Consider the following 24,549-nt stretch of genomic DNA (forward strand, 5'->3'; position numbering starts at 1 on the left):
TGGTGGTGGGAAAATAATTTCCCATGCTTTGGGTGGAGGTTCTGGCCACTCTGACCAAGAAAATAGCATCTCCCCCTGCTGCTCCCAGCTGGGGATATTGGCAGGGAAGGTACCACGTGCCTGAGTATCACTGGTGGGAAGGAAGGTGCTCTAAGTGGGTTTTTCAGTGTGTTTCAGCAGCTCTGTGCCCCCTGAGAGCTCTCAGAGCTCTGAGCAGCCCTGGCCAGGACAGTCCCACCTGAGCAGGTGTCCCTGAGCCTGGCCAGGCAGGGCAGGTGCTCTCCCCACCTCTGCCTCTCCCTTGCCCAGCTCCTGTGCCACAGGTGATCATTTGAGGTTCAACACAGCAAGAAGGGGGGGATTTCTCTCTCTTCCCTGTTTGTTTGGAAGCAAAAATCCCAGGGAAGAGCCGTGTCAGAGAGCCCACAAAAGCTGAGTGTGGTTCTGTTTGTTTGCTCCTGTCGAGCCTGCAGCTTTGGTTGTTCCTGCAGTTTTGACTTCCCACCCCTACTTTGACTCCAGCACAATCATTTACACCCCGAGCTGAAGCTGAGGATAAACCCTATCAGATCAGAGCTCAATTAATAAACTCAAAGGCCTCGTGTAGGGTGATGCAGGTGTGCTGAGGTTTGGGATTGCATTTGAATTTCCAGCGTGCTGCCACGGCTGAGCTTTAGGACAGAGCCTGTTTGGAGTTAATCCCACACTGAATTCCTTTCTGTCACACTGACAGCTTCCAAAAATTCCCAGCCTTCAGTGGGATGGAAATGTTACAGGGTGAATATCGTGGCATTGACATAGAGGTTTTCTGCCTCCTTTCCAGGTGTCTGTTAAGCCCTGCTGTACGTGCAGGATAGTACATGTGAAAATAGTAATTGCAACCCCATTATTATTATTATTATTGCCATAATTTATTATTAGTGTGTTTTTTATTTTATGGGCCCCACGTGTGCGGGTAATTCACGGCGCGGCACTTACGCCATCGGAAGGGGGAAGGCTCAGGGAGCTGCAGGAGCCTTGGATCCAGCTTAGTGCCTCTTCACAGCTTCAAACCTCCTCCCTGGGCTCCAGGCAAAGGGTTTTGGGGCAGCTTGAGGCAGCCCTGCTGTGCTGAAGAGCACTTTAGGGTGACTCAAAGTGTTTTGGGGTGACTCAGAGCTGAGCTGTTCCTTCTCAGCCAGGTGCTCCAGACCCTCTGTGTGCACCTGATCCTGCCCTCCCCTGTGCTGTGCAGGGCTGGGAGTGAGTCAAACTCTTAAACTCGGTGAGATAAGGCAGATGTGGAGGAAGATAAATGTGTTTCAAAGAGGTCACTGGCTAAGTAGGAGCTTCACAACAAATAGGGTTGTCTTCCATCTCCCACTAATGTGGTTCCTGCCTGATAACCAGAGAGGGCTGGCACAGGAGAGCCAGAGTTGGATTTGGGGAGAGGATTGGAGGCTCTGCACTGGTGAGTGAGGAGGATGATGGAGCACTGCAGGAGTTTATCCCAGGGAGGATTTTGGCCTCTGATAGATGGGGAACACATTGAGATTACCCCTAAACTGGGATTGCTCACAGAGGGCTCCAGCCCAACCAGTGGGATCCAACCAAAGCTGGTCAATCTGAAGGGAATAGCAGCAAGCAGAGCTGCTCAGGGGAATCTTCCCAATTTCCCAGCTCTCCACAGCTCTGCAAGATGTCTGCAGGATGTTTTCACGAGCCGAGCGTTTGCCAGAAGTTCACAGATCAGTTACAAAACAGATGTAATTTTTTTTTTCCTCTCCCCTTCTTCCTACTGGTAAGGAAGAGTTTGTGCAGTAATTGCAGGCAGGTCGGGAGATGTTTTCTTCATAATTCTCCTTCTTATGAAATGTTTATGAAACACCTTCCACAAATCAGTTACGCAAGCAGGCTCCAGAGCTTTGATCATTTTCCATCACCCTCAGTGTGTTTCTTAGTTTGTTTTGCTTTTTGTTTTCATGTTTAGGCCAGAGATAGGTAAGAAACCATCCATCCTTGCAGCTGTTCAAGCCAACTATGGAAGGGACTCTCTCTTTTCCACCCAGTCACCCTTCCTGTGTTTTTCACTCGCTTGCTCGGGGGCTGACCCTGTTTCGAGGCTGTGAAAACATCCAAACATCCACTTGAGATTTGCAAGTGTGATTTGTGCCCTGGCCCAGAGCAGCCTCCAGCTGCCGTTACCTGCTCCCAGCCCTGCCCTGGGCTTCCCCTGGGGCTCCAGGTGAGGAAGGTGCTGGAGATTCACAGCCAAGAGCCCCCACGCCTCACCCCAGCCGTGGGCATTTGCAGCTCCTGCTCTTTGCCCTGCTCGTTTTTTTGGAATGGTTTGAGTTGGAAGATCTCTCCATTCCAAGCTCTTGCCATGGGCAGCTTCCATTCCCATTCCATTCCCATTCCATTCCCATTCCATTCCCATTCCATTTCCATTCTATCCCATTCCATCTCATTCCATTCCATTCCATTCCATTCCATTCCATTCCATTCCATTCCATTCCATTCCATTCCATTCCATTCCATTCCATTCCATTCCATCCCATTCCATTCCATTCCATTCCATCCCATTCCATCCCATTCCAATCCATTCCATTCCATTCCATTCCATTCCATTCCATTCCATTCCATTCCATTCCATTCCATTCCATTCCATTCCATTCCATTCCATTCCATTCCATTCCATTCCATTCCATTCCCATTCCATTCCATTCCCATTCCATTCCATTTCCATTCCATTCCCAAAAAGGTTGTTTTCCTTAAATGCTGTTATTTTTCAGAGTAGAATTCAGTGGGAACAAAGTCTCTCCATGACTTCTCTTTCCTCTTTTCCCATCCATGATCATCCTATAAAAGCAATCCCAGTGGGATCTGCTCCTGGTTTTACCCAAATCAGTATTTCTTGCAATATTCCATCAAATACCCCCATGAGATGATTCTCCAAAGATTTCAACATTCTGGGGTTTTTTTTGGTTCCTCAAGGAAAAAATCTTCCCATATTTGTAGGCATTTTCTGCAAATCCAAGTCACTGGGAAAGGAGAAAGGCAACTCCTCCCCTCGTTTTATTAATTTGAAATTTACATTATTTTAAGGGAGTCTCATGATATTGAGCGGCCTCGCCCACAATGTGTGTGGTTTTTTGGGGTTTTTTTGTTTTTTTTTTTTTTTTTTTTTTTTTTCTTCTTTTAATGCACACTTGGCAATATTGCCGGTTTAGCCAGGAAAAAAAAAAAACAAAAAAACCAAAAAAAAACCAACAAAAAAACGAAGGAGCAAGATTTGCATAAACCATCCCCAAAGTTTTTTTGCTAATGAACAATTAGCCAGCTGCAGGCCTGTCGGGGAGAGGAAGAGGAGGGCGAGGTAAATTTGAGCCTAAACCCAATGGAAATAGGTGCAAGGGGGAGAAGGATTTGTCAAGAGCAAACTCCAGGTTCCCGCCCACTGCGCAGGAGGGAGAATTCCAGGGCTGGGGGAAGAAGGAGCAGTGGGAGATGTTGTTGTTTTTAAATTGGGAACCGGTCCTTTGCCAAACCCACCTCCCGTTCTCACATCCAGCCATGCTGGGATGCAGCTACACACCCCTTTCTCCCTGGAGCGCCGCCAGCTCGTCCCGCTTGGCAGCTGGAAAAATTGATTTCAGTTTGGAAATGGCTCGTGCCTCTTCAACACCCCGCTCCTGGCGGGATCACAGCTCAGGCAGGATCCAGAGCCTGGCTCTCTGAGACACCAGAAACTTCTATTTCTTGGGACTGCTCAGCCTTGGATGAAGCAGAAAAACGCTAATTTTTTTTTTATTATTATTTTTTCATATTTTTGTTTTCTCTTTTTGCCTCCAATGGATTCTTTTTAATGCACAGAACATCCACAAATCCACGTGCCTGGAGTGACTGGATGGCTCAGGTGTCCTCCTGAGCCTTTTTGCCTAGCATTTAGTGACTTCTCGCTGTCGATAGCGATCGGGAAGATCTTTCCACCTGATTTTTTTTTTTTTTTTTTTTTTTTTTTTTTGCCCCTGCCAGGCTAAGAGGGATGATCATGCCAACCTGAAAGGTAGGAAAGAGCTGGAATTCATAGCATGTCTACCTCTTGTTGCAAGGAGCTGGGATTATTGCAAAACGAGTTTCGGCGGTGTCCAGAGCTCGAGTGTTAATGAAAGGGGGTGTTGTAATCACCTTCCCTCCGAGCAGCACCTTCCAAAATTCAGAGTGGAACCTTGCAGCTCCCTTTTCTGGAGCCTCTTGTGATCCCATTTTTTTCTTTCTTCATCTCGTGGAGATCCAGCAAAGCTTGGGCTCGATGATCGTAGCGTTCTAACCGAAATTATTCCGTCTATTTCTTTGCTTTGCTCTAATGGGCAGGAAAGCTCCTTCAACCCTAAAATATTCATTTGTAGAGCTGGATTTCCTGTCCCCCTCTGCTGGCAGGAGGTTGCAGGGCCTCAAGGTTCATCATGGGGCAAAGACCCTCCTCATCTTTGGGGGATGTGGGGTTTGGAAGGGATCTGGTGGGACCTGGGTATGTTCAGTCCTAGGAGTCAGGGTGAATCTTCAGGAGTTTCCAGCTGTGTCCTTTGTAGAGTCGTCCTGGTTTTTCCAGTTTTAGGGAATTAGAGGCTCTTCTTGCTGTGCTGAGGAATAATCCTTGTTCAGGGTGTTCTCGTGCTGAGGAAAACTTTGGGTCAGTCTTTTCTTTTTTACCTGTCCCCTGTGCATGGACACTCCTCACTCACCTTTCAGGAATTAACCTAAAAACTTCCAAAATCCTCCCCTTCCTCCTGATCCAGTCAGCACTACCAAAATATTTCACCTACTACAAAAATTGGAACAGATTTTTATTATTATTATTATTACTATTATTATTATTATTATTATTACTTCTTAATAAATTAATTTTTGAAAATGTATTTTAAAATGTATAGAAGTGAGCACACAGGTTGTGGAATAAACCAGAAACAAGGATTCAGTTCTGGTCCCTGGGTGCATTTTTTTCTAAGAATGTGGATTTAAAAATCATTATTTACTTGTGGACAAGAACTTTGCTTGAAAGTTAAAGTAGCTCAAAAAGACCAATGGACACCTGTGAAGTTTTACAGTTATTTTTCCACAGCTTATAACTGAGGAAGGAGAATTTTCATTGCAATTTCTTGTTGTTTTTTGGTAGAAATGGAAAAAATGCATTTGGTGCTTGGAGTTCTGTGGTTGTTTTGGGAGATTGCTTTGATTTTTTGAGGTCTTTTACTCCATGACCTATCCTTTCCCATCCCCTTGTACCATTTTTTGTTTCATCCAGGGAAAAATGAGAGGTTTTCCATGTCCAGCCCTCCTATGGGGGCTTGAGTTGTGATCTGGAAAGGAGAATGTCTTCATTAAAACTCCACAAAAGGCTTTACACTTTAAAAAACTACTTGGAATTGTTTCCTGAATTGTTTTAATTGAGCAAATTAAAGGGGGGCTCTGGGCTTGGCAGAGCAGGAAAACTGTCCATGGGACAGAATGGGGAGCAGGAGTGTGGAATGATCCTTATTTCCAGCAATGGGAACAGCTGAAAATCCCCTGAGAGGATCCTCTTCCATCTCCAGGATCCCAGCTGCCCACTGCTCATCCCTGATCACTCATTCCATAATTATTTGGGGGTTTTTTTGCAGATTAAAACCGAGGACCTCAGCGACTCCCTGCAATCTGCCATCCCCCCTCGGTCGGGTCACTTGGTGCAGGGATCATCCATGATGCCAGGCAGCCAAATTGCAGGGGTGAGTCACCCTGGATCCCCCAGGAAAAGAGGGACCCCCCACCCCCTCCCCAAATCCCTTTGGCAAAAGGAACCCCAGAGGGTGAACTGGAAAAGTGAATCCTCATCATCCTCCTGGGCTTTTCCTCGTGCTGGGGTTTTTTTTCCTCTCTGGGTTTGCTAAGCAGGGAAACCACCCCATGGTCAGGAAATCCCTTGGACTGGAAATAATTGGAGGCTGAGACAGCACCGTGGGGAAGTGTTTGATAATGTTTGCCCTGCTCTTCCTCATTCATGAGTGTCTGGTTAATGCCATTGTTGGAGATAGGATTCTAGACCAGATTAACTCCTAATCTGAGCCTGGTGTTGCCTCAAATTGATTTACACCGGGGAAGAAATTAATTCCTCGAGGGAATTAATTTTTTTCCTAAGGTAAAAAAAAAAATTTGGAGTTCAGCATTTAGCTGTTGTTAAATTCTAGTGGGAATTGGATGTCAGGCAGCCACATATATGCTCAGTAATCCCTTCCCTTGTTCTTTCACAGGATATTCACATCCATTATACAATTTAGGGGTTCCTCAATTTCCCTCAGTCTTCAGAAAAGTCCTGTGGGAAGCAGTGTTGGACAGCTGGGACAGCCTGCTGCAATTTGCTGTGTGATTTTAGGCAGTTGACTCTGGAAATACTTTATCTGAAGAAACTGAAATCTGAGAGATTTCACTGTTCTAACAGCCAGAGTTTGATTGCCTCAAAAAATGTCTTTATCAAGAGTTAACTTTTCCAGGGAAAAGCAGACAGTTCTCCACATGGATGGCTCTATATGCAACAAATTCCTCTCATTTACTTGAAACTTTTGGACCTGCAGCCCTCCAGCCCCCAAATTCCCCAAATCCAGTGAGAATTCTTCCCCTACACCTGAAACCTTTGGGTCTGCAGATCAAAAACATCATCAAGAATTACCTTTTCCAAGGAAAAGCTGACAGTTCTCCACATGGATTTCTCTGCCTGCACAGAATCTTCTCCTACACCTGAAACTTTTGGACCTGCAGCCCAAATTCCTCAAATTCAGCGTGGATGTGTGAGGAGTATAAATCCTTGAGTTTTATTGTTCTCTTTGCTTTTTTTTTTTTTTCTGTAGGACATGAGTTCTCTGCACACCCTGCAGCAGCTGGTGCTGCTCCCTGGGCACATGCAGTCAGTCCCCCAGTTCCTTCTGTCCCAGTCCCAGGCAGGACAACAAGGTAAGAGAAAGAAAAGCTGAGGTGATGCCTTTTTCAAGCTAACTTAAAGACAGAGGCCAGGCAAAATTCAGAGAATAAAAAGCATTTCTATTTGTTGAATTATTCAGGTACATTTAGGACAGACAAAGCCCCCCAGGGGATACACCCAAAATGGACAATGGGTCACAGGGTTTCACATTTTGATAAGTTTGGTCTATTTAAATATTGGGGATTCATCTTCCAATTATAGCTTTAGGTAATGAAGTCATTTATCCCAAATTTGCTCCCCCAAAAGTCACTTTTGTTTCCATCTCTCAGGGCCTGAGGTGTTCTTGGTGCCAGGAGAGGAATTGTTGTGTCTGCCCAAAATGGGAGAGTAGTAGTGACACAGGATGTGGAGTTTAGAGTTCTACACTAAAGAACTGCAGGGTTACAAATAGATAAAAAATAGAAAAACTAAAATCCTAAGGCATCAGAAATGGACAAATATTTAGGGAAAACCTCCCGTGTTGTGGATATTGGCTTTTTTTTTGATGCTGCCAGTTCCCACAGCGACGTTCCCACCCTGGGGATGATCCCAAACCATCAGTGGGAGCATCCAGGCTGGAGATGCTGCTGGTACCTGATCCTTGTGTGCTCCACGAGTGCCACCTTGGGGCCAGGCAGGGCTGCCAGCCTGGAGCTGGGGACACCAAACCCGAGGAGCAGCTCCTGGGCAGCAGAGCCAGCCCGCCCTGCTCCATCCCACCCCTCCCTGGTGGGGTTCTGGAGGGTGTTGGCAGCTGGAAAACAGTGGCAGCAAGCAGGAAGGCAAGAAAAGCAAAGCAGCAGCAATAAGTGAATGGCTGGAAGCTCTGGCAAAAGCCACAGGCTGAAAGCAAAAGGCAAAAAGCAAAAAAAAAAAAAAAAAAGGCAAAAATAAAAGCAAGGGGCTAAAAGCAACAGCTGTCTTTATATAGGATTTTTCTAAAAAGCTTAGATGCAAACTCAGACCACTACTCTTTATTAGAATTCCAGTTTCTTAGCACACCAGGTTATGTATAAGACTATGCACACACTTCATCTTGTTTTATTTGAAAAATGTCTGCAATATTTTTACTGTAGCTTTATTATGTTTAAGCCTTGTCTACAGCTGTGGGCTTGGAGCCTCTTGCTGAAGATATCAGTATGTTTTAACCTTCACTAAATTCGAACTGCTACTGTAGCTTTTAAAACTTTTCACTTGCTAAAAGCATTAGAACTCACCATAAAACTTAATAACTTACTTTTACTTAAATGTCTGCTTTAAGTGTGAGTGGTTTAATGTCCTTCAATCCATCCAAAAGCTTGAATTCAATCTCTGCACTCTGATTTCTCTCTGAAAAATTCAGAGGAACCCTTGACTCACTGATTCCACCATTCATTAATCCCAGAAAGCTCAGCAGAGGTCGGGCTGGTTTTTATTTTTACAGCATTTCTCCCACCCCAGGGATGTGGATGGAGGATGTTTTAGGCTTTAATTCATAACCTGGCAGATCCAAGGGGAATTGGATCCTTTTCTTCCTGATTTATCCCAGCACAGAGATCCCTCCACACGAACTAAAATTCAGGATTATAACCTTAAATCTCTGCAGCTTGAACCCACTGGTTCACACACTCCAAAAGCAAGTGGGGAATTTATTTCTTCCTGACAACATATAAATTCTCCTCTCTGCCAAATGGTGCTGAGTGATGGATAAAGATACTTGATGTATATTTACAAACAATTTTGAATTAGTTTGTTTGAAATACAGTCAGGACAATCTATTTCTTGCTGCCTGCTTTTATTCATGAATAATAAACATCTTTTACTGCAAAGCAGAACTTGCTGCCTTTGACAGATTAGAATTTATCTGTTCAGTGACTTTTTTTGGCAGCTCTGTTTGGTTGTCACCCATTCCAGGCTTGACCAGGACTGGATATTCTGGCCAGGAGTTGGATTTTTGTGCAGGATATTTCCATTTGCATGGTTTTAATGATCCTTTTGCCACGTGCACAGCCAGTGAAAGGGGAGTGAAAGTGAAGCTCAGGTTGACTTTGTGGAATTTGGTTCAATGGAGTTTTCCTCCTCCTGAAGGAAGGCAGAAAATATTCCAGAATTTCCCCTGGAACCATCAGGGAATGCTCTGAGTGTCTCCTGGATTGGGACTGTGGGTCCATGAGTGGAATTTTTGTAGATTTTGTGAACCTTTCCAAGTAGGGATATATGAATTTTTAATTTTTTGAAGCTGTCAGATAAATTCCCAGTTTTTATTCCTCATTCTCTGTGCAGCCCAAATCCTGACACACCCAAGTCAGGGGTGGGAGAGCTCTGCAAAGGTGGGAAGGAACTGAGATTTTGGGAATCCTGTCAGCCTAAATATTCCTGCTGAAATCTTCATCCCAGCTGTCAGACTGGTGATTCCTGAATCCAGCCCTTCATTTCCCTGGGAGCTGGAGCTGAGGTGTTCAATCATGATTTTAAAGACTCCAAATGACAGAGCATCTGCCATGTCCCAAGGCAAAGCCATTGCAGTGATTAATTACCTGCCCTGGTGAAATGTGCACCTCATTACCAGCCTGGATTTGAAATTCTGAGCTGTTCCAGCGTTAGGAAAAGCTTATTCCAACCCCAGCCTAAGTAAATAAATTGAATTGTGCACATCAGGTCTAAATTAAATAAGAAAAGGGAGAAAAAGAGAGGAAGGGGGAGTGATTGATTCTGGAGATTATCTGTTTTCCCTTTTATTAGCAGAACTCCATACATTTCTATGGATTTCCCTGTTATTGTCAGCTATAATCAATTAAATATATTGACTGCTCTGAGCAAGGTTATAAATCCTCACTAAATTCTATAGGTGTCACTCACAATGGACTTGATACCAACTAAATTTCCAGGGAACTACACAACCTAATCCTGTAGGACATTCCCTCTAAGAGATATAGGCTTGTACTTGGCAGTTTCTCAACTAAACAATTACACAGCCCCCATAAATCCCAGGTTTTGTTGGCTTTATGGATTTCTCTTTTTTTTTTTCTTTTTTTTCCTTTCATCATTTCGTGTCAGCTCCAACATCCTGAAAGGAATTCAATTTATTTGAAATACAGTAGGGTAGGAAAGAGAGGGTCAGATGGCTTCCAAATGACATTTGAAAATGAAATGTAGAATTGAGAGCAGAGTGGGAGGGCTCACGAGATTAACTGGAGGATCAGGGTTGGTTTTTTTGTTTTGTTTTTTTTTTAACAAGATGAAGTGGCTGAAAGTTGGAGTCACAAGGGTTTATATTGGAAATAAGATGTCCATTCTTCTAAGAGCTACAATGATTAAGCACTGAGAGAGATCCCCATGAAGGATGTAGGAAATTTTCTGCTAAAATCAAGATTAGAGGTCTCAAAAATGCCTGAGTGTGATGAGTGACACACAGGGATCAGCAAATGAGATATTTCACTTCTGTCATTATTGTAATAATTTCTTGCAGGCTAAAAAGCCACGGGAAGAACTTTTTCTTTCTCATAATCCAGCTCAGAGCCACACACATTCCAAAGGGCTGAACTTCTTGTGTAAAGGAATAATAAATTATATAATGAAATAATAAATGAAACAATGAATGAAATAATAAATTCAATAATGAATGAAACAATAAATGCAATAATAAATTCAATAATGAATGAAATAATAAATTCAATAATAAATTAAATATTTAATTTGCTTCCCACTCTGGACTTTCCTGGGAGTGTTCCCTGACCAGATATGTTTTTTTTTTATTTATTTCTCCTCAGCTTTGCAGCCAAACCTCCTCTCCTTCCCTCAGCAGCAGGGCAGCCTCCTCCTCTCCCAGCCTGGACCCAGCCTGGCCTCCCAGGTAAGAGCACACCTGCTAAACTCCACCTGCTGCTTCAGGGAGGGCAAAAGGCACGGGGAAACAGAATGTTTTTTTATATTTTTGTGACTCTGAGCATCTTTTTTGGGCAGGCTGTGGGTCGCTCTGGCCTCCCTGGCTCCTCAGTTGAGCCCCACCTGGACGTCCCCCAGCACTTGCAAGTGGCAAAGCACCTGACCCCAGCAGGAGCTTCTGAGGAGCCCAGCGACCTGGAGGAGCTGGAAAAGTTTGCCAAGACTTTCAAACAAAGGAGGATCAAGCTGGGCTTCACACAGGTGAGTTTGGGGCAGAGGTGTGGATGAAGGAAAGGGTGGATGAGGTAAATTTGGGTTGTTTTTGCAGCATTCTTTTCCAGATGCACAAAGAGATAAACCTTTCCTAACACCTCACCTAAGTTGGATATCTGCACCTTCTCCAGTTTTCAGGGGTGGGGGAAAAAAAATCCACTTTCCCTGGCAGGCAGGTCATGGAAACAAGACTGAAACTATCCTGGGAGCAGCCTGAGGGGGGGTTTAGGCTGCATTAGGAATAAATTCTTTACTGGAAGAGTGACTGGGCACTGGAGGTGATGGAGTCACTGTTTATAAAAAGCCTGGATGTGGCACTGAGTGCCATGGTTGGGTTGATGAGGAGGTGCTGGGCTGTCACTGTGGTTGGATGTGACACACACACACCTGAACAGAATAACAATGGTGTTTCCTTTATTCTTTATATACTCTTAGCAAAGCATCGTCTTAACTCATTGCCACGTCACAGTCACTTATTAAATTAATTGGTGCAAAGCAATTAGCATCAATATATTTGTCAAAAATTTTGCAAGAAGTTAATAAGGCGTCTATACATGTTTACTTTTGTTGTCTAACTACAGAAAAAAAAATAAATTAAAATCAGTTTCCATGCTAACAGCCTTGCCTTCTTCCTGTGGATCCACTGGGAATTCACCAACTGTTCTTCTGCTGGCTCAGCATGGCTCAGCCCCTCCATCCTGGGTCACAGCTGCACCTGATGCTCCCAAAGCCTTTCCCAGCCTGTGGCTGTGGTTTGGGGGGGCTGTCCAGCTGGGAGGGGTCTCACCTGGGCTTTGGTGTCCCTGCAGGGTGACGTGGGGCTGGCCATGGGCAAGCTCTACGGCAATGATTTCAGCCAGACCACCATCTCCCGCTTCGAGGCTCTCAACCTCAGCTTCAAGAACATGTGCAAGCTCAAGCCCCTGCTGGAGAAGTGGCTCAGTGATGCAGGTAGGTGGCAGCAAGGCAGAAATGCCAGCAGCAGCAGAGGATCCAGCCAGGGAGTTCCAATCCCCTCCCTGTGTGAGATGGAAAAGATGCTGAGGTGCTCAGGGGTCAGCCCAGGTGGAAAAGGAAGGATTTCACTGGGAGGGGAATTCCCAGGATTTGGGGTGTTGTCCTCGCTTCAGCCTCATGCCTCACCCAGCCCTTGGTAAACATCCTTTTCTGTGTGAAATTAAATTATTGGAACACTCCTGCTCCCTGTCAGGGCAGGATGGAAATCAGGCTCACAAAGCAAATATGGTGTGGGGGTTAAAACGTTTTTCTTCTTTGATTTGGACAAACACATTGATGGATTGGGAATTTTAGTCATCAGAGGGAGGATCCACAATGTAGGAACAATTTATCTATTTTAGAAATCATCCTTGTTTCACAGAGAGGAATGAAAATAACTCATTACCTTCTTGGATATCTCTTTTTCCCCCTCCCTCTTCCCCCAGAATCTGCTCCTTTGGATTCCTCCATGAGCACCCCAAATTCCTACCCCTCAGTGAACGAGATGTTTGGGAGGAAAAGGAAGAAGAGGACCAGCATTGAGACCAACATCCGCTCCACGCTGGAGAAGAGATTCCAAGATGTGAGGGGAAAATCCTTCCATCTGTTGGGAACTCTCCCTGAGCCTGCCATTTGAGTCCTCTCAAGAAAAGAGATTTTTTTTGGGGATTTTTTTTGGTGTTTATTTGACAGCAGGTTGGAAAATGCTCAAAGAAGCAGCAGGAAAATGAACACTCAAATAAATTCCCTATTATTTGACAGTAGGTTAAAAATCCTTGAAAGAGTTAGCAGATAAAGTGTCAAACCCAAAGAAATTCCCAATTATTTCCTTGCTGCGTGTTCTTCTAAGAGAATATCAATTTTAGCAGCACATTTCCCCATTATCACCCACTGGGCCAAAGCTGATCTCTGCACCCAGCTCGTTCCTTTTTGAGTTTCAGATGTGTCACAGGAGCTCTGTGCTCACACTGAGTCTCTTGTCAGACCCCAGAACTTGTTGCTCCAAATATTTTTCCCCAACTCATTCAGAAGTGGAGCCTTTCTGCTTTTTAAGCTACAAGAATTGCAACAAAAATCACTGCAGACATCAAACAGAGCTTTAATCAATAGGACTAAACTGCATTGGAAATTTCTCAAATCCAAACTTTCTCAGCTTATTTTTTCTTGTTTTCTAAACCTGCTCAATCATCATCAGATCATTTTAGTAGCTCATTTTTAGCTGGTTGAAGGCATTTTCTGTAGTGGGAGTATTATCTTGGCATCTGTGTCAGGTATCTCTGACATTTCTGAGCTTCAACTCCAAGCAAACCCCACAGAGCTTTTTTGGGGGTTTTTTAACCTCCTGCCTCTCAACAGATCCCCAAGTCCAGTTCATAGATTCCCTTGTGCATTTTGGGGTTTTTTAACCTCCTGCCTCTCTCAGCAGAACCCAAAATCCACTTCAGAGATTTCCTGATGCTTTTTGGGGCTTTTTCAACTTCCTGTCTCTCAACAGAACCCCAACCCCAGCTCAGAGATCTCCTTGTGCTTTTTGGGGCTTTTTCAATCTCCTGCCTCTCTCAGCAGAACCCCAAGCCCAATTCCAAGTTTTCTTTGTGCTTTTTGGGGCTTTTTCAACCTCCTGTCTCTCAGCAGAACCCCAAGCCCAATTCCAAGTTTTCTTTGTGCTTTTTGGGGTTTTTCAACCTCCTGTCTCTCAGCAGAACCCCAAGCCCAGCTCAGAGATTCCCTTGTGCATTTTGGGGTTTTTTAACCTCCTGCCTCTCTCAGCAGAACCCCAAGCCCAGCTCAGAGATTCCCTTGTGCATTTTGGGGTTTTTTAACCTCCTGCTTCTCTCAGCAGAACCCCAAGCCCAGCTCAGAGGAGATCTCCTTGATAGCAGAGCAGCTGTCCATGGAGAAGGAGGTGGTTCGGGTCTGGTTCTGCAACCGGCGCCAGAAGGAGAAGCGGATCAGCTGCCCGATGCCATCCCCCATCAAATCACCCATCTACAACTCCAGACTGGTGAGGGACCTGGCACGCAGCCCCCTGCATGGAATCTGACCCACCACATCTATTAATATTATCATTATTATTATTCCATCCATCACAAACCAATCAGCTCAATGATAACATAATTAAACGACAATTCTGTTTATTGAAAGCTGTAGAAAGAAAAGACAAATTTCCTTGGAGGGATTGGTTCGTTTAATTGTGGGGTAATTTATTCAAAAGCTTTTCCCCTTGAGATTGATAAAGAAAATCTTTCCAGGATTCATTAATTATGAGGATAATACTGATACCAATTTAGCTGCATTTCTGCTGCTTCATTTAAGAGCTGCTTGGTGACTTTGTCATTTGAAAGTGGCAGGAAATTCCTCAGTGCTGCAGCAGGAGTGGGAAGCTGAGTCTGAATTTTATCTTGAAATCTCCATCAGAAGGCAAAAAAACATCACAGGAAGTTTGGCCCAACCTGTTTGGTCCCCAAAACAAATATTTGGATTCCCCAGCAGGGGCTTGGGTGAATAATTCCCAATAATTCCCCTGTGACTGCTGTCCAGAGTGAGCCTTGCTCATCAGCCAAAGTGCTGCTTCAGGAATCAATGCTAATTGCATGGCAGCTCCCAAATTGCCAACTGTCACCAGAGAATTCAGCTCCCTAAGGGAGATTGGGAATTTTTTGTGCCCAAAAGAGACAGAGCTGGGAAGTTTCAGGCTGAGAATGCCCAAGGAACACCCAAAGGGCAGCAGGTCCTCCAATTTATCTTGAGACTTGCAGAAAATGTGATCATTTCAGGCTTTTCTGTAGCTGTTCCATGCATTTAGGTGGATGTGGAGGGCGTCAGGCACATGCAGTGCTAATTCTGATTTCTTCCCATGGCTTTGGATATGGGAATGGTGTTTTCCCCCTGGAATGTAAATGGGAACACCCATGAGAGCCCCAGCTGTGGGTGGTGGGAGCCAGCAGACCCCCAGGGGCTGTGAGAGCAGTGCCAGGGTGGGGTTTCTCCTGCCCTGAGCTCACTGCCTGCCTCTGCTCCTGCCCAGGTCTCTACCTCAGGCTCCTTGGGGCCCCTCTCCGTCAACCCAGTGCACAGCACCATGCCCGGGACTGGTGAGACTGGGAACCCTCCTCCCCTCCCTCCTCTGCCCCCTTCTCCCTGTCCTTTCCATTTCTGGGTCACATCTGCAGGAAAATCTTCACCAGACCCTTGGCTGTGGCTTGGGAAAGTGGCCCCACACAGCTGGGATAAGAACAGCTCAGTCCTGCTGTTGGGTGGGATAAAAACATGGAAAACATTGGGCAAAATAACATTTCCAGCATAATGCCAGGCTGGGGAGGTTTAGGTGTTGGAGCCAGGCACAAATAAAAGGGTGGGTTAGAGCCAGATCTCCTTGGGGAACTGGGATTCCCAAATATAAATTCCCCCATTCCTGGGGTCCCCCAGCTTCTCCAGGGCAGGGAATAGAGGAGCCAGATAAAGGGTGGGTTAGAATCAGATCTCCTTGGGGAACTGGGATTCCCAAATATAAATTCCCCCATTCCTGGGGTCCCCCAGCTTCTCCAGGGCAGGGAATAGAGGAGCCAGATAAAGGATGGTTAGAGTCAGATCTCCCTGGGAGAAACTGAGATTCTCAGATATGGGGATAGGGAACATTCCTGGGGTCCCCCACCTCACCCAGATTGGGGCAAGGAACCAGTTAAAGGGTGGGTTAGAGTCAGATCTCCTTGGGGACCTGGGATTCTCAGATATGGGGACAGGGGACATTCCTGGGGTTCCCCACCTCCCCCAGATGAGGGAACCAGGGGAGCCATGGGATGGGCCCGGGGATTTGGAGGGGATTTCGGGCAGGAGCAGGAGATGCCAGGCTCAGGGTGCTCTCTCCCACGCAGTGACATCCTCGTGCTCCCCAGGGAACTCCAGCAGGCCCTCATCCCCTGGCAGTGCCCTCCATGCCAGCAGCCCTGGCACAGCCCAGAGCAACTCCAAAGCTGCCATGAACTCTTCTGGCTTCAACTCTTCAGGGTAAGGCACAGCTCCTTTCATCTTCCAACACCCCATTTCATTTCTCAGCACACCTACAGTTTGTTTGTAAATGCAAACATCTCCCATCCACTGGGAGTGGAATTCCATCGTTTATTTAATCTCTGAGCGCTGCTTTTACCCACCAGCAGCCAATGTAAAGCCAAACGTGCCATTCCTCTCCCCAGCAGCTCGTGGTACCGATGGAACCAACCCACCTACCTCCACTGAGAGCTGCAGCAGCAGCGAGAGCAGCTCTGCCCCGGCGCTGATGCTCGGGGCTCTCCAGTGCCTTCCACGCCAGGATCCCGCAGCAGCGGGGCTGAGCAGGGACTCAAACTGCAGCCCAGCCCTTCCCCCGCCCCCTCCGCCACATCGGGACATCCTCCCCGTCCCCCCACGGGGACATTTGTGCCCCCCAATCCCCCCAATCGCTGTCCTCGCATGGCTGCTCCGCTTGCCGCGCATCCTCCCGGGCAGGGCTGGCTGTCTGTCTGTCTGTCTGTCCCCACCTGTCCCCACCTGTCCCAGAGCTCCCCGAAAGGAAGGAGGGTCCCTCCTGCTGTCCCTGGCACGCACAGCCCCCAAACTGAGCCGAGGTTTGAGTTCATTTCACCGCAGCCCCGTGCTGGTGGGAGCCTTGCTCCCCATCCACCTGCTTTGCTCCTGCTCCCTTTCTAAAGGTGCTTTTTGTTTGTTTTTTTTTTTTTCTTCTTTTTTTTTTTTTTTAATTAAGTATTTTAGAGTCTTCTTATTTTTTTTTTTCCTTTACAAAAAACAAAAAAACCCCAAACAAACAACCAAAAAAAAAAATTGTCTTTTGCAAAACTTGTGTCCAGGTCTTGTTATTGCTGAAAATCTTGGGGGAAACTGTGATTTTTTTTAGTGAGATGAGTCTTGACCTTCTCTTTTTTATTACTTTTCCATTTTTTTTTTTTTCGATTTTATCTGATACCAAATAATAACTAGCTGTTGTTGAGGTGCCTTCTGGTCCTTGAGCTGTAAGGAATTTATTTTCTCTTTTCTCTTCTCTCTTCTCTTCTCTTCTCTTCTCTTCTCTTCTCTTCTCTTCTCTTCTCTTCTCTTCTCTTCTCTTCTCTTCTCTTCTCTTCTCTTCTCTTCTCTTCTCTTCTCTTCTCTTCTCTTCTCTTCTCTTCTCTTCTCTTCTCTTCTCTTCTCTTCTCTTCTCTTCTCTTCTCTTCTCTTCTCTTCCTCTTCTCTTCTCTTCTCTTCTCTTCTCTTCTCTTCTGTATTGCTTGAGGTTGGTGTGGGCAACTGTTTGGGAATTCCATGAGATTCCAAAGGAAAAGTCAATTTTCACAGCCTGTCACCAGGAAAACTGTGGTTACAATTCCACTCTTATTTTTAATTCCAATCCTACTCGATTCCACTTATTTTTAATTCATTTTGGCTGATATGGATATTTAAAGATTAGAAGGTCTTTGGGCTACTCTTTCTTATTTTATTTCCTGCATGAGTTTGGAGAAAGGACTTGATGCCTGATGGGCAATGGTGATAAAAAATCCTATTTCCTTCTCCCAGTGCTCAATTTGTGCCAAACAGCAGAATTTAGAGAATGATGAACATCACAGCTGATTCTCTGAAGACATTTATTAACCCAAACACTCAGCACTGCTGGAGTTTCTACTGTGAAAATCTCAGATTATTTCATATTTCATCAGCAATTATTTCAGCAGTGAGCACTGATTCTCTTCATAACCTTGGCCTGCACATTTTTACCCAGGAATTCCTGAATTAACTCCTGGGAGCTCAGCTGTAATTTGTATTTTGCCTTCAGAGTCAGGTGGTTTGGTCTAGACTTTCAGAGGTTTGTGAGCCTCTTGGTCAAAATGGAGCAAAAATAAAGTTTAATCAGCTATTTCCAATAATCTATTGACAATTTACTGTACATCCATGTGCTCTTAGAGCCTTGAGAAGGTGCATAAAAATCTAAATCTGGCTTCTGTCAAATTATTCCATTTGGTTCTCAGGAATTCCTCCAAGTAATTTGCTCCCACCTGGATGAATTTTGGAATAATGCTTCTGAAAACTGGGAGGGAAATCACCAATGCATTAAAAGCTGAATAAAAGCACCTGCACGTGAATATTTCTGCTGGGATCAAGGCCAAGCTGTGCCAGGAATTGTGCAAATACATCCTGAGGGTTCATCTCCTGCACAAAATTTATAAACACAGACAAATCCCTGGGATTTATTGACAAACTGGCCCTGAGTGGGAAAACAAACACCAGCAGATTGTTTGCTCCACTAAAAGCTCCAGTTGGAAGGGGAAAAAAAAATATTTTCTGCCACCCAGGAACACTTCCAGCCTCACAGGAGAGCATCTGAGGGATTTTAAATAAACAGAGCAGGAAATTCCAGCTTTCCAGGAGCAAGAGTCACCTCCCACAGCCCCAGAGGAACAATGTAGGGAGCAATTGCTCCCTGTGAGAAATCAGTGACCTCCTGAGCAGCTGAGCTGTCCCCAGAGCTGCTCCTGAACCATCCCTGTGACAATTCCAGCCACACAGCAAGAGCTGGGGCACCTCATAAATTGACTTTTAGCAGTGACCAAGTTCAAGTTCAAGGGGGAAGGGCTAGAAAATTAACAAATTGTCGGTGGTGTTTAATTTCTCTTATTGTTCATTCATTTCTTTCCTCCTCTGATTTCCACCTGTGAGGAGAGGGGGTGCAAGATGGGAGAATATTCCTAGTCTTTCCCAGGTTTTCCTGTGGCCTGAAGGGAGATTTTGAGCATTTTTCAGTGCTCAAGTGATGCCACCCAGTTCCCTCATCATTCCTGATGCTCACAGCCTTGGGATTTCCAGCTCTGGTAGAATTAGCCTGGATTCTAACAGTCCAATAAAATATTTCAGCTAAAATTCAGGCTCAGCTTTACTGATGCCAGCAGGGATTAATACTCAAACTGCAGTGAGACCCCCATTCTCTGTGCCTGTTTCATAATTCTAGGAAAGGAGACAAAAATCAGCAAGTTTTAGCTCAAATAGAAGAGCAGTCTATATTGTACAATCCAGTTAAAAGGATATTTAAACCCCATAGGAGCATTCTGTGGAGTGCAGCACACACAGCAGATCTCACTGGGAAGGGTTTTGTGCTCTCAGTGGTTTCACTCCCAGTGCAGAGTTCTGGCTGCAGGGAAAATTTGGGTTATTTGGGGGCCACAGTATCAGATTTTAAAGCAAACTGAGTCAGGAATGACACAGTGCTGACACTGAGCTGGCTGGCAGGGCTTGGAGGAAGCACAGCCCTGTGCTGGTTACTCACTCCTAACCCTGAACTTGGCCCCAGCTCAGCTCCTGGCTCACTCACTCATCCTGTTCTGCACGTTCTGTGTCACATCTCCTGAGCACCGAGTGTCCAGCACCACCCCCATCCCCGGACCCAGCCTGTCCCGAGCTCCCTGACTCCTGCCCCAGCCTCCCCTCCCTGCACCCGGCACCAAGCACCCCCCTTTCGGCAGAACGATTGAAAGGAGACTGCAGAAAACTCGGCAAAACAATAGAAAAATAAAGAAGAGAAGAATACAAGAAAAAAAAAAATGACAGCAGCACCTCCCCTCTGAACCACCTTTATTCTCCATCACCGGAGAGGAAAACGCCAAAATAGAATCTGGGCGCGCTCCGGGACGGCTCCAGCCAGGCGAGCCGGGGCTGGGCGGAGGTACCGAGCTCCTGCCCCGCTTCCCCCGCCCCGTTCCCCCCTCCCTGCCCCGGCTCCGGCCCTGCCCTGGGCTCGCAGCTCCATCCGCGCATCCCTGCGCGCCCCCGGGGCCGGGAAAGCGGGGCTGGGATGCAGGAGCATCCTCGGGGGATGCAGCGGAGCATCCTCGGGGGATGCAGGGGAGCATCCTCGGGGGTGCTGCGGGGGCCGGGCCGGTCTGGGCTGGGCTGGGCAGGGCTGGGCAGGGCAAGGAAGGGACGATAAAAAGCTGCGGGAGCGCCAGCACCGCCTCCCCGGCCGGGCGGCCCCAGCCGGGCGCAGCTCCCGGAGCGCAGAGCCGGAGCGGGGTGAGCATTTGGGGCTCTCGGGACCCCCCCACACCCCCGTGCCGAGCTGGGGATGGGGTCTGACCCCCTCCAGTGCCCTGATCCCCGAGGGCAGAGGCGCTTTGGCAGCGGGAGGGGTGGAATTGTGATTTTCCCGTGCGGGTTTGGGATTTGGGAAATGATGCTGAGAGGGCTCGGGGGAGCGCGGTGCTCACGGGAGGGGTGCAAGGTTTGTTTTGCTCTTTTCGGGAGGGGTACAAGGTTTGTTTTGCTCTTTTCGGGAGGGGTACAAGGTTTGTTTTGCTCTTTTCGGGAGGGATAAAAGGTTTGCTTTGCTCTTTTCAGGAGGGGTACAATGTTTGGTTTGCTCTTTTCAGGAGGGGTACAATGTTTGCTTTGCTCTTTTCAGGAGGGGTACAATGTTTGTTTTGCTCTTTTCAGGAGGGGTACAATGTTTGCTTTGCTCTTTTCAGGAGGGGTACAATGTTTGGTTTACTCTTTTCAGGAGGGGTACAATGTTTATTTTGCTCTTTTCGGGAGGGATACAATGTTTGGTTTGCTCTTTTCAGGAGGGGTACAATGTTTGTTTTGCTCTTTTCGGGAGGGGTACAAGGTTTGTTTTGCTCTTTTCGGGAGGGGTACAAGGTTTGCTTTACTCGTTTCTGTCGTTTGTGGGATTTTCCCCATCCTGCCCGGGATTTCCATGGACGTGCTGGGGTGATAGGGAGGATGGTCGGGATGAACGCGGGTTCTGAGGGTCTGCTGCCCTCCTCACGCTGTCCCTCGTGTCCAGCAGGATGGTTCCCATCGTCCTGGAGGTGACCTGCAGCTTTGTCACCTGGCTGTGTCTCTACAGCTGCTTCTGCCGCCTGAACAGGCAGCGTTCCTACAAGTGGAGCTGCCGCTTGGTCACCCTCCTGCACGGGCTCCTTGTCACCTTCCTCTCGGGCTATGTCGTGTTCCTGGATGGCCCCTGGCCCCTGACCCACGCAGGTAAGGTTGGAACCTCACCTGTGCTCACCTGGCACAGGTGAAGGCAGGAGCTGCTTTCCTCTCTTCTTACAGGTGTGTGCTTGGGGCTAAATTTATTTTAATTCTGCTGCTTCTTTCTCCACCATTTCTTACTGTTCATCCTTTTGCTATTTTAATTTTTTTTTGGGTTTGTCCATGTACAAATTGGAAGTTTTCAGCCTGAGTTTATTGCAGCATGAAGAACAAAGTGCTTTCACATCTCGAAGGGTGTAATAACTCCTGACATTCAGCTGCAGGGTTTCTTTTGTTTAATCTCTTTTGTTAAATCTGTGCTGCTGATGCAGGTCTGGCTTTTCTAAAAAGCTGGAAGGAGAAGGGAAGCAGCAGTGGGGCAGGGTGGGATGGGTCTGCTGGGCAGCCTGGGGTGTGAAGGGGAAGCAGAAAAAAAATATCCCTAATTCCTGGTGTCAGGAAAATGAATCCACAAACACCAGAGTTTTGTGACCAGAAAAGAGACAGAGGATCCTTTTTGCTTTATTCCAATAAAGGGAGAGGCCATGGGCCATTCCCCTGGGATCTCTCCAATTTTTGGAGGATGCAGACTCCTTTTATCCCAATTTCCCTCTCTCTTTCCCCATGGGCTGAGGTACCTGAGAGGCACAGACTGCCCAAACACCTGAGATTCCCCTCTAATGTACAACCCTCCTTTTAATTTTTAATTCTTACAGGATTCATAGTTTTCCCCCATTGCTTCTTTCATCTTCCAATATCCAATTTCATTCACCAGCAAACCTACAGTTTGTTTGTAAAGGCAAATCTCTTTTCCCATTCATCCATCAGTGGAATCCATCCCATTGTTTCTTTTATCTCTCAGTGCTGGTTTTATCCACCAGCAGACCCACAGCTGGTTTGTAAAGACAAACCCAACATTCCTCTCACTGGCACTTGGATAAGGCTGGAAATTGAGGAGAAATGACCCTTGCTTGTCTGTAGAGTAGAAAAATGCTTTAAATAAAGACAAATCCAACATTCCTTTCAATGGCACTTGGGTAAGGCTGGAAATTGAGGAGAAATGACCCTTGCTTGTCTGTAGAGTAGAAAAATGCTTTAAATAAAGACAAATCCAACATTCCTCTCAATGGCACTTGGATAAGGCTGGGATTTAGGAAAAGTGACTCGTGCTGGTCGATAAAGTAGAAAAATACCTTAAATAAGACCCCATCCTTATGCACATCTTCCATTCCAGGTTCTCCAAACACCCCTCTCCAGATCCACGTGCTTTCCCTCACCTTGGGCTACTTCATTTTCGACCTGGGCTGGTGCCTGTACTTCCAGACAGAGGGGGACCTGATGCTGCTGCACCACACCCTGAGCATCTGTGGCATGGTGCTGGTGCTGGGGCTGGGCAAATCGGCCACGGAGGTGAACGCTGTGGTGTTTGTCAGTGAAATCACCAACCCCCTGCTGCAGACCCGCTGGTTCCTGAGGGAAATGGGCTCCTACCACACTCCCCTGGGGAAAGGGGTGGATTTCCTCTTCGTGCTCCTCTTCCTGGTGCTGCGGATCGGGGCGGGAGCCTGCATCGTCTATGGGATGGTGACGTCCCCAAAACCCAACTGGCTGCTCAAGGCTGGGGGCTTGGCCATGTACCTGGTGTCCTTGGGGTTCATGGTTGAAATCTGTCGCTTTGTAAGGAGGAAAATGGGGAAAAAATCCCCTTCCATGGATTCACAGTCTTTCCAAGGGTAGAGTGCAGCTCGGCTGCTCATTAATGGGATGGGGTTTGCTGGAGCTTGTTCCTGTGGAAAGAGCTCTTGCAATGACACACAAGAGACTTTCTGCTGCCCCTGGAGGAGATGGATCAGCACTAGGAACATGGAAAAGCTGAGAGAAGAGGGATTTGAGTGGAATCCTGAGGAGCCTGACATTGGTGCCCTGAATTCCAGAGTCCCAAGGAGGGTGGCAATGCCAGAGATGATCAGCCTGCAACCAGTAATTGCACAGTCTGCATGTTCTGTCCTCATTTCCAGTGCTGAGTTATTTGACAGTGTAGAGAAAATCAAATATGAAAAATCCCATTTTCCTGCCAGTGGCACGGAGTAAAGGTCATGACCTGGTAAAGATTTCCTGAGCCTCACCCTCCTTAATAATCCTGGATTTGGACAATGTGCTTAGCTAAATACTCCAGTGAAAGACTCTGAACAAGACTGAAGTGCTGGCAGGGGTGTAGTGGAGTTGTCCTCTGAGAGTGTGAAGTGATGGCACTCAAGGTGAGGAAATATATTACCTCCTTGTTTTTAATGACACATTTCCTTTACTCTATTTTTTTTTTTTTTTTTTTTTTTTTTTTTTTAATGCTTCAATTCAGGCAGGTGCTGATCTCAGAGCAGGGTGATTTCTCTGGGACTGACTCAGGGCCTCCCAAACAGGAGTCAGGAATTAGACTTGTGCCTATAAACTCCATGAGCAGGTGTTGGCTTAGACTGGGATTGCTCAAAAGAATAAACAGTTCTTTTTTTGGGAGAGGGAGGATAGTGAAGAACCTGCCTGGATGCTCTTTCTGTTCTGGGCTTGCCTCATTTGCAAGCCACTTAAGCTGAATTAATGGCCAATATGTCAAATATTGTGATCATTTCCAGGTGTGACATCTGCTCCACACCAGCATGGAACAGTTCTCTCATTTTCTTTACCTCTCAGAATCGTATTCTGACATTTTCCCTGGGGTTTTAATGTGAATTTCCCTCTGTTCAAGACCTCTGTTCAGATTTTGTCTCCTCTAAAAGCCTCACTGAGGGCTGAGAAGGAAATGCAGGAGTGAGGGAGGGGAGCAGTGGGGATGCAGCTCCTCCACTGCCTTTATCTCACGGAATTTGGCTCTGTTCAGGGCAGATATCAGCTCCTCAAGGTGTCTGGAGAGATTAAAAAAAACTGAAATAACCTCACTTCAGACACACCCACTAAAAGCACTGAGCTGTGAGCCCTGGCAAGTTCCTGGGCCAATATTTTTAGGACAGCAGGAGCCAGAGTGGCCTCCTGAGGTGTGGGCTCACTGTGCTCTTCCAAAAACTCCTCTGAGTGATGACACTTCTAATAAAATCATGTTCTCCTTTGAAAAAAGAACCAATTGCTGTGATGCTGTTTTGTTCTGGGTCTGGAGGCAGCTGGAGTGAGGGCTGAGGATGCAAAGCCCCAGGTTCATTCCCTCTGTGCAGGGCAGGAAGGTGAGAGGTGCTGAGGAAACGAGCCCTGGAGCTGTGAGGGACAGCTGAGGCTCAGGTTTGTGAGCACTGCACCCACAACCTGCTTTGCCAATGGATCAGAGACCTTGAGAGCCACCAAGCTGAGGGGTTTGCTCTTGCTGGACACAAGAAAAACTTCAATTCTTCCTCCTACATCCCAGGGTGCTTCAATTTCATTTATTTTCAATTGTTTTTTTTTCTGGGTTTCACTGGGGCAATGCC

At 46.5% G+C, this 24,549-nt stretch overlaps 2 protein-coding genes across 5 annotated transcripts in view; both read left to right on the plus strand.

The window, feature by feature from the left end:
- The window catches only part of POU2F3 (POU class 2 homeobox 3), a gene marked incomplete at its 5' end in the record, with an annotated part of 39,443 nt that extends 22,310 nt beyond the window's left edge, over positions 1 to 17,133 (plus strand). Inside the window, 10 exons of one of the 2 annotated variants that reach the window (XM_079326914.1) lie at positions 5,643 to 5,747; positions 6,864 to 6,966; positions 10,723 to 10,805; positions 10,916 to 11,098; positions 11,920 to 12,061; positions 12,553 to 12,689; positions 13,950 to 14,111; positions 15,135 to 15,201; positions 15,982 to 16,114; positions 16,303 to 16,935. In XM_079326914.1, the coding sequence (XP_079183040.1) occupies positions 5,643 to 5,747; positions 6,864 to 6,966; positions 10,723 to 10,805; positions 10,916 to 11,098; positions 11,920 to 12,061; positions 12,553 to 12,689; positions 13,950 to 14,111; positions 15,135 to 15,201; positions 15,982 to 16,114; positions 16,303 to 16,342 (1,155 nt within the window). In that variant the 3' untranslated portion in view covers positions 16,343 to 16,935. Of the gene's footprint in view, positions 1 to 5,642; positions 5,748 to 6,863; positions 6,967 to 10,722; positions 10,806 to 10,915; positions 11,099 to 11,919; positions 12,062 to 12,552; positions 12,690 to 13,949; positions 14,112 to 15,134; positions 15,202 to 15,981; positions 16,115 to 16,302 lie in introns of both variants that reach the window. The other variant, XM_079326915.1, reaches the window with a different exon arrangement.
- Positions 17,134 to 19,936: 2,803 nt separating this feature from the next.
- TLCD5 (TLC domain containing 5) lies at positions 19,937 to 24,204 on the plus strand. 3 transcript variants are annotated; one of them, XM_079326933.1, is made up of 3 exons: positions 19,937 to 20,137; positions 20,910 to 21,109; positions 22,335 to 24,204. In XM_079326933.1, the coding sequence occupies exons 2-3, from the start codon at positions 20,914 to 20,916 to the stop codon at positions 22,835 to 22,837; spliced, it is 699 nt and encodes a 232-aa protein (XP_079183059.1). In that variant the 5' UTR covers positions 19,937 to 20,137; positions 20,910 to 20,913; the 3' UTR covers positions 22,838 to 24,204. The 3 variants fall into 3 exon arrangements, with proteins under 3 accessions (XP_079183059.1, XP_079183058.1, XP_079183057.1); XM_079326932.1 differs by having other exon boundaries at positions 20,021 to 20,137; positions 20,913 to 21,109; XM_079326931.1 differs by lacking the exon at positions 19,937 to 20,137 and adding an exon at positions 20,155 to 20,345 and having other exon boundaries at positions 20,913 to 21,109.
- Positions 24,205 to 24,549: the final 345 nt, after the last annotated feature.

The sequence above is a fragment of the Erithacus rubecula genome, assembly GCF_903797595.1.
Source record: "Erithacus rubecula genome assembly, chromosome: 25".
In the NCBI taxonomy this organism is placed as follows: Eukaryota; Metazoa; Chordata; class Aves; order Passeriformes; family Muscicapidae; genus Erithacus; species Erithacus rubecula.